This window comes from Rutidosis leptorrhynchoides, chromosome 1 (genome assembly GCF_046630445.1).
Source record: "Rutidosis leptorrhynchoides isolate AG116_Rl617_1_P2 chromosome 1, CSIRO_AGI_Rlap_v1, whole genome shotgun sequence".
In the NCBI taxonomy this organism is placed as follows: Eukaryota; Viridiplantae; Streptophyta; class Magnoliopsida; order Asterales; family Asteraceae; genus Rutidosis; species Rutidosis leptorrhynchoides.
The window spans coordinates 561,588,246-561,597,476 of NC_092333.1; the positions used below are offsets into that span (position 1 = coordinate 561,588,246).

Below are 9,231 nucleotides of genomic sequence, written 5' to 3' on the forward strand. Positions count from 1 at the left end.
TTCATTATCATCCACCCCAATACCGAAAACATGGGATTTATCAATATTCAACTTTAAACCGGAAGCTCTATAAAACACCTCCAATATGAGAAGAATACGTCTCAACTCAAGAACACTCCAATCTGAAAAAATAATCACATCATCCGCATATAAAAGATGAGAAAGGTGAATATTCTCCGTACCTACTTTTAACCCACGTATAAGATTGCATTCCATGGCATGACGAAAAGCCAAATGGAGGCCTTCCATAACAATAATAAAGAGAAACGGGCTTAGAGGGTCGCCTTGTCTCAAACCCCTTTTCAATTCAAACTCACGGGTCGGAGAGCCATTAACTAGAACTGAAGTCCGAGCTGAAGACAAGCAGCCCTTGATCCACAAGCACCATTTACCGCCGAAACCCAAGGACGATAACATATATAAAAGATATTCTCAGTTAACCGAATCATAAGCTTTTTCAAAATCCACTTTAAAAAGGAGCATCTTTTTATTTTTTCATTTGTACCACGAAATAATCTCACTTAACATAAGAGGACCATCGAGAATCTGACGTCTAGAAATAAACGCAGTCTGAACCAGGCTAATAATCTTATCGATAACCCCTTGAAGATGATTGGTGAGAATCTTGGTGACCGTCTTGTAAAAACAACCAACCAAAGAAATGGGTCGAAATTCATTAATAAGCACCGGGTTATGACTCTTAGGGATAAGAGAAAAGAAGGCCGAATTTGCACCTCGAGGCATGGAACAAGAAGCGAAAAAACCTCTAATGTCCCGACAAAAATCAAACTTAATTATTCCCAAAAGTGTTTTAAAAAACGAAATGAAATGCCGTCCGGACCCGGGGCTTTAGAACTGCCGCAACACCACACCGCTCTTTTAATTTCCTCATCATAGACATCTAATTCCAAAACCACCGCTTCTTCCTCTGATAAACAATTGTTCGGCCTGGGATTGCTAAAAATGAAATCAGAATCATGAGCATCAAATTTAGATTTAAAAAACTCATAAAATCTAGATTTAATATCATTCGGATCGTCTAACCAAACCCCGTCCACAAGGAGACCTTGGATGTGTTGAATGCGACGTTTATGTTTAAGAGAACAATGAAAAAATTTGAAGTTTTCATCTCCCTCCACATCCCATTTAACTCTAGCTTTTTGGAGAGAATCAAGATCAATGAGTTTGGTTAAATCACTCTTTTTAGTAGCTAAGGAATTTCGTAACTCCACATCACCGAGACTAGCGGAACCCGAATCAATAATAATGTCTAACTCATCTATCTTTCCCGTAATCTCTTTCAACATCTTCGCTTCATTCGATCTAGCAGTGTGAATCCAACTCTTCAAATGACCTTTTAATAATCTAAATTTAGCCACAATATCTAGATTATGATCATTACTAATTAAATCCCACGCAAGCCGAACAGTAGCATCAAAATCTGGACGGGAGAACCAAGAATCAAAAATCTTGAAATAAGTCGGGCCAAAATCTACTTTGTCTTGAAATAAAAGAAGCAGAGAATGATCTGAATAACCCCGAGGGAGCACTAAGCCTTTCAAATCATGTAAAGCATTAAGCACATTATCAGTAATGAAAAAAACGATCAATCTTACTGAATTTGCTACCCGTTTTATTACGCCAAGAATATTTCAACCCACCTAAAGGCACTTCATATAACGCGTTAGACACAATGAAATCGTTAAATATGTTCGAATCTTGAGGGCAAAAAACCGACCCACACCGTTCATCTGAAGTTCTAACAGAATTCCAATCACCCATAAAAATATATTCGCCCGAATGAGACAGAGCAAAATTAGACAATTTCTCCCAAAGAATACGTTTATCCGCCAACAGCTGAGGCGCATAAACGTTAACCATAAATATATCCATATCAAGACGAAGCCATTTACCCTTGACTATAACGAAATTATCATCGCACCAAATATCTCTTCTAATAAAAACTTCGGGATCCCAAATAGAGATGATACATCCTGAAAAACCTCTAGCCAAACTCAAAGCATAATCAAAATTGGGATTACCCCAAAAAGATCTGAGACTAAACATGTGTAATCGAGACAACTTAGATTCTTGAATAGCCAAAATTCAACATTTAACTTGACACATAAATCATTTATCCATTTTCTTTTATCGAACATCAAAGACCCGCAACTATTTATAGACAAGATCTTCATGATAACCCAAATCTGTCAGAATCACGATTCAAAAAATTCTTATTACCTTTGATTGAGAACCCGAGAAGCTCACCAATACCAAAGATATCATCACTAAGATCGGTACTAAAATCAGCAACACGTTCATGATTAAGTAATATGAAAGGGGTATGGCAATTAACCGATGGAACAGAACACATACTGACATTTTGATCGTGAGGTTGTGAGAATCCGGGTGGGTGAGTATCACTATGACTGCCTTCTTTCGGTTTAGACGAAACAGATGACACTTCTTTCATGTCTTCTACAATTGGTTCAGCAACATTAACCTGTTCGTTAAAATCTTCAGAAGTTGAATTGAGATCGACTCCCTCGAATTCTTTTAAATAATCCGAAACAGAATGCTCACCATCAGTTTGAGATTCACTAGTAACCTAGTCTGTAACCGAACCATAATCTTCTTTATTCTCTAGCTCAATAGTAGAATCAATGTCAAATAACCAAGAGCCTACTTCGTTAACCATAACCTCTGCTTCAATGTCATCACACATAACGTTAACGACAGTAGATATAGGCTTTTTAACATAAGTAGCAATGCACACTCTACTCGATACCCAGGCATAATGTTAGAGAGGACCTTATTGTTTGTGCGCAATCTGATGGTCTTGCATGTTGTTTTCTACTTATTAAAAATTGCATAGCGAGAGCGGTAAACTTGGTGTATGAGTTGTAACTTATAACATTAGTATAGGTGTTTTGAATATTAATAGAATCGTCAAACACATTATGAAACTAGATCGTTAGAAAGTAAAATAAAAGATAATAAATTTGTTAAACAATATAAAGCCCGTAGATTAACATTTTTATTTATCCACTATTATAGATAACAAATAATCAAGAAACCCTAGAAAACCCAGTAAACTCAAGCCCACAATTGAACTTAAGCCAACCTGTAGACGTTGTTATTAGAATCTTAGAGACGCTTGTGACTCGATCTAATTGCGGAAATCACTAGAACAAGGTATAACCGAATGTTGGGTCGTGTTGGGGTCGAATTGGTTGAACCTAGAGTGAATACTAGATTAGAACGACACCTAAACGTGAATATTCGGTGGGTTTTCGTGTTGGGAACCGGCAGGGATGAAAACACACGGATTAGGTTTAAGGGAATGAGTAATCTCACAATGGAGGTCAAGTCTCATATATATACTGCATTCAGACAGAGTCGGTCGACTGTGTGAACTCAGTCGGTAGAGTGAGTGAACTCACTCGTTCGACTGTGTTTGCAGTTTAACTATTGATTAAATATTAAAAACACACATAACAATTCAATAGTCACAATATAAAATGTTATTACATGACCGAATATATTCTAATGACAGACTGAGAACTAAGGATTACATGCACCAACATAACTTAATCTATATTCAGATACTCTTGGAGTCCGAACAGCAAAATCGCAAAATTTCGGACTGAAAAAACGCTAACAAATAAATAGAAGATTTTTTATTATTTGTTGCATTGAAAAACTGATATTAGCTGATATGTTAGCGTACTACTTGACTTCAGCATACAATTTTTGTCGATGAAAACAATCATCTTCAACGTTGCAATTTTTCTAAGACCATCTTTAACCATGGCGGGCGTGTTTGCGTGTTGATGGGTAGGGGTGGGGTGTAGGGATAGCAATGGATGTTTCATTCATGAACATCGACCCGATCCGATCCATTTATAATGGATATGGATGATGTAAATGAACGCTTAACGGATATAGATATGGATATGGAAATGGAAATGGATGATATAAATATTTCGTAGATCGGATATAGATGACAATTTATCTTCCATGAATATATCCATTATCACCCGATATATATATATATATATATATATATATATATATATATATATATATATATATATATATATATATATATATATATATATATATATATATATATATATATATATATATACATATACATGTTTACGTACTAAAATATATGCATATACATGTATATATCGATATACGTATACATATAACCTTCAAATCCTTAAATTATTAACGAAAATAAGGGTTGTGATAGCACAATTATTAAATTGTTGGTAACAATATTCAAAGTTACATATTTAGATGATGTTAAACATATATTTACTTATACTACAACGTATTATGCTGAATTAAATTTACAATCGGCGACAAATTACTCAAAACATGTGTAACAAATCTAAAACATAAAGATTAAATATTTACATTTATTATAATCTATATTAATTGATAAAATCGTCGTTAGATTGACATTTCATTTGATATGCAGCGGATATCCATTAACCCGCTTAATCCATCAGATATGGATATGGACGGATGAACTGAAATTAAATGGATATAGATGAGTAAAAATTAAATGAATATGGCATCATCCGATCCATATCCGATTAATTGTCATTCTTAGTGTGGTGCTTGGTGGACGTGCTGGTAAATAATGGGTGGCGTGATGAATGACGTGTTGATGCATGGGGTGGCTATTATAATTTCATTTTCATTTTTCTTATTATATAAAATGATTTTAGTTTTTATTTTGTTTAATTAGTCATGTTTTTATTTTGTAATTATAAAAACAAATTAAAATTAAAATTAACAATATGATTACATTTAATAAAAAGTCTTAAAAATAGAAAATTACAATAAATAAAACAACAATAATCCTAAACTTACTTTATTTTTAAAAAGTCCTAAAAATTGAAAAATACAATAATATAAATATTAAAAATACCCGTCGTCCTCATCCTACAACTGGACTAAGTCGCCGTACTCTTCGAGCAAGTTCTTCTATATGCAACGCTTCATTTCCTTCGGGTTCCGTATGTTTGAGATGTCCAAGGACGAAAGAAATTTTGTAATTTCGAGTGCGGCTTTCATACGTTCCGGTATTGGTGATTGTGTCCATTTATTGAAGCTTTTTCTGTACAACTACTTTCATGTACGCGTTAAAATGTTATTATAAAATGACCAATCATTGTTTCGGTTTTTGCCATTGCTGAGTGTTGTTTTTAAAAATATTGAAGAGTAAAAATGGGAGAAATTATAGATGAGATCGTGTAAAAAATATGTTGAATGAAGTGTATTTTTATAGGTGAAATTGTATTATTATTATTATTATTATTATTATTATTATTATTATTATTATTATTATTATTATTATTATTATTATTATTATTATTATTATTATTATTATTATTATTATATTATTATTATTATTATTATTATTATTATTATTATTCTTATTATTATTATTATTATTATTATTATTATTATTATTATTATTATTATTATTATATGTATATGTATATATATTATATCCGTTTGCAATTTGAATTCAGTCAAACATATTCACGAGTCAAACACCTTCACCAACCAACTTGCTCCACGTCGCCCCCATCATCCCAACACGCTTAAACGGTTCCGTGTCTAGAGCCAGCACGCCACCCATCGCCACCCACCACGCCGCATTAGTAGCGTGCCGCCGACGTGCTGGTGTAAAACTCCGACAACACACCTTGTTAAATATGTAAGGTATAGTTAAAACATCATTTTAGCCCATTTCAAACCAAACTTAAGTCCGGTTGCTCAAAACTGCATTTGATTATGGTATGATACATATTCGAACATAAGACTATTTGTTGTCATATATTCGTAGAGTGTTTATGAAATTATTATAGCAAGTCAGTTTATAATTTAGAAGACGAATATTTGGCCGCCTATGATATTAGGACATCTTTAACAATTTACATATTTAAATGTTAGATCATCTAGGAATGACATCGGGCCGGGTTTAGGTAATTCCATACCCGAACTACATTAAAGACCTCTGTCCCAAACCTGGACCTGGACCCGCCGGGTCTCCAATTACTTACTAACTATTGGGTAAACGCGTTTCTTCACAGGTATACGGGTCTCATTTACTTACAAACTATTGGATACGAGGATTGTTTTTTATTTTTTCGCCCCTCATTTAAATGTGTTTGTCTAGATGCAAAATATATTAGTCAGACTGAGCGAATTTCGAATCCATGTGAAGCCCTTTTACTCTTCTGCAGTATTTAAGCTCCATTATCCTCTTCTTTCAAATAGAAAATTTTGAGAGTGAAAGAAATTCATTTAATCCGTCAGATATTCAATTCATACTCTACTATTTTTTTTGTTAAAAGAGGTCTGACAACGTTTAATTTAAACTTTCAAATGTTTTAATCTAATACTTTTCTTAATTTGGGTATATATTACTCCGTAGACCATTTTTAACGTGGCGTCGGAGAGGTCCCGTCAGGCTCGCTGACGCCCTCTGACGCCCCTAACGCAGCGTTAGTCGTCACGCCCAAGGGGCGTCAGTTGGAATTTTCACGCAGGGTTAGGAACGCGTCAGGGGTACGTGGCGACAGCTGGTTGGTCGAGTAGCAACGGCTACTTTGACCGTTGAACGCGTTTTCCCCTTTTTTTATTCCGAAAATTTATTTCTTTATCTATATATATACACACTAGATTTATGAGCCCGTGCGTTGCACGGGTACTCATCCGAAACTAAAAAAAAATGAAATTAAAACTTGTATAATAATCTACCGTATTATTATATAAAAGTGTCTCAAGTACAAATGTTGTTGAATTTGTAAATGATAAAGAATATAAATGTTGTTGATTTTATCTTCTTGTAACCAACTGCATCTTCCGTATCTTTCTTCCTACTTTTTCTTGACTTTGAGCCTAGGCCACCAAAGGGTTAAAGCCAAAAATAGGCTACAAACTTACACAAGTGTACCGATGTCGCCCACAAACTCACATCTGTCTTACTGTCGCCTACGAACTTTGAAAAAATGTGCTAATATCAACATTTTGGCGTTTTGACCTGTTACATACTAATTTTGACCTAATTTTTTTTTTTTAAGAATTAAGATCCAATCCACGAACGACACGTGTTAATTTTGACCAGTTTAACCGGTAGCAAGTCATTTTTGTTTACATTGGTACACTTTTTGAAAGTTTTTGTTTACATTGGTACACTTTTTGAAAGTTTGTAGGCGACAGTAGGACGGAAATGGGTTTGTGGGCGACATCTGTAGTGACCCGGAAAATTTCGACTAATTTTAAATCAAACTCTCGATACGATTTCATAATTCCGACACGATATGCAAAGTCTGTTAGGTTGACTCTCAAAAATTTTGAACTGTTTCATATATTCATTTAACCTTCGACTGTTCTCGACGATTCACGAACAATTATTTGTAAATAGAAATAGAAATATATATATATATATATATATATATATATATATATATATATATATATATATATATATATATATATATATATATATATATATATATATATATATATATATATATATATATATTTAATAGACTTTGTATACGTTTATAATAACATTCAATTGTCATTCCATTTGTTATCAAATAAGTATAATATAAACTTATGAGAACTTTAAATAAACGTTGATTCGTAAATTTATTAAAAGCATAATAGTGTCGGTAAGATACTCCAACTTACAGCTACTTTAATTAATTTTATATAAATGCACATTTGAATTATGAAGACATTTAACACCTATTTTGTTTTAGTCTTTGTCAAACTCAGCATATCACTTTATATATATGCATACATCCAGTGACTTTACCAAATTGTTATTATAAGATACATAGATACATATATCCCAAACCCACTTGTTTTTTTTTTTATATACTATCCTTTTCATTCTTTTTCTTCCCTAGTATCCTCACTTCTCACCCTTTAACTATTTTTGTTTAGTTGCTTTTGTATTCCAAGAACTGGCCACCACCATCTATTATTACTCTTACAATTCGTTGCAATTTAATAATATATATATATGTCATTCACATATATGATGTTGGCCACCATATATCACTGTTTTTGTTATCATTTACCTTCCAAGATCAACCACTCAATACCATTATTGTCTACTTCTATTCACGAACATCAAACACACATGTATCATTGTTTATGATTGATAATCATCAATATTTATTTACTGTAATTGAATGTGATTTGCGTCACTATTTCCACAGTGTAACTAAGATATTTAAGCCACTGTTTTTGTCTATCTACTATATCTCAATCAATTTTATAGTGTAACTATATCTATGTATAAAATCTACATATTCACATAGATATTAATACATACATATATGATCAACTATCCATTACCTTCAACCTCCTAATCACCCACACCACAACAATCAACGGGAACCACCTCAATCACATCTTCTTCTTCACTCGAAACACCACCTTCATTAAGCTCGATCACCACTCAAACTTGTGCCTTCTCCTTCTTCAAGAACACCGATCACCACAACTTACGTTTCTATTTCAACATCCATCGAATCACCTCACGACCACCGTTCTTTCTGTTGAACACTATGTGCACACCACTTCCATCATAACCATAGCAAGTAAACCACGTTTGCTACTATTATGCATTTTCTGTTTCCTGTTCGAAGACAGTAGACCAACTCAAGTATGGCGGCCGTATTTCTTTCTCTTGGTTGTTGCTACAGCCGGAATATCATCACCTTCACCTCAACACCTTGAATCTTCTTCATCGACACCCACATCAACCATTGTTCAATATTTTTTTCTGTTTTAACCACAAACCATCGCCACTAACCACTGCTATATATTTTATTTCTCTCTTCCGTTTAATTCCTGTTACACCACGAACACAAACCACCACCTGCAAATCGTCACTTGATCGATATGAATTACTTCTATTATTGCTGATATTATTTTTTTTTTAAACTCGATCACCACCAATCACCTTGACACCCATTATCAAACCACCTTTACACCACTTGATCACTAACATGAACGAACCAACCACCACCACTGTGTTCCCGTCCACCATCCACAACCATAGACCACCTGCAACTATTTACGGCTGCCATCAAGTGAGATTGATATTCAGTCGATCACCAATACAAACCCACCCACTCAATTACTATTTTAGACTATCACCGATAACTACTGCTATCACTC

General features: G+C 33.8%; 1 protein-coding gene across 1 annotated transcript; it reads right to left on the reverse strand.

The window, feature by feature from the left end:
* Positions 1–495: 495 nt before the first annotated feature.
* On the reverse strand, positions 496–2,725 carry LOC139844147 (uncharacterized). Its single transcript, XM_071834357.1, has 5 exons — positions 2,621–2,725; positions 2,242–2,503; positions 1,662–2,090; positions 873–1,555; positions 496–789 (listed from the first exon to the last, which is right to left on the reverse strand). Exons 1-5 carry the CDS (start codon positions 2,723–2,725, stop codon positions 496–498), a joined length of 1,773 nt encoding a protein of 590 aa, XP_071690458.1.
* Positions 2,726–9,231: the final 6,506 nt, after the last annotated feature.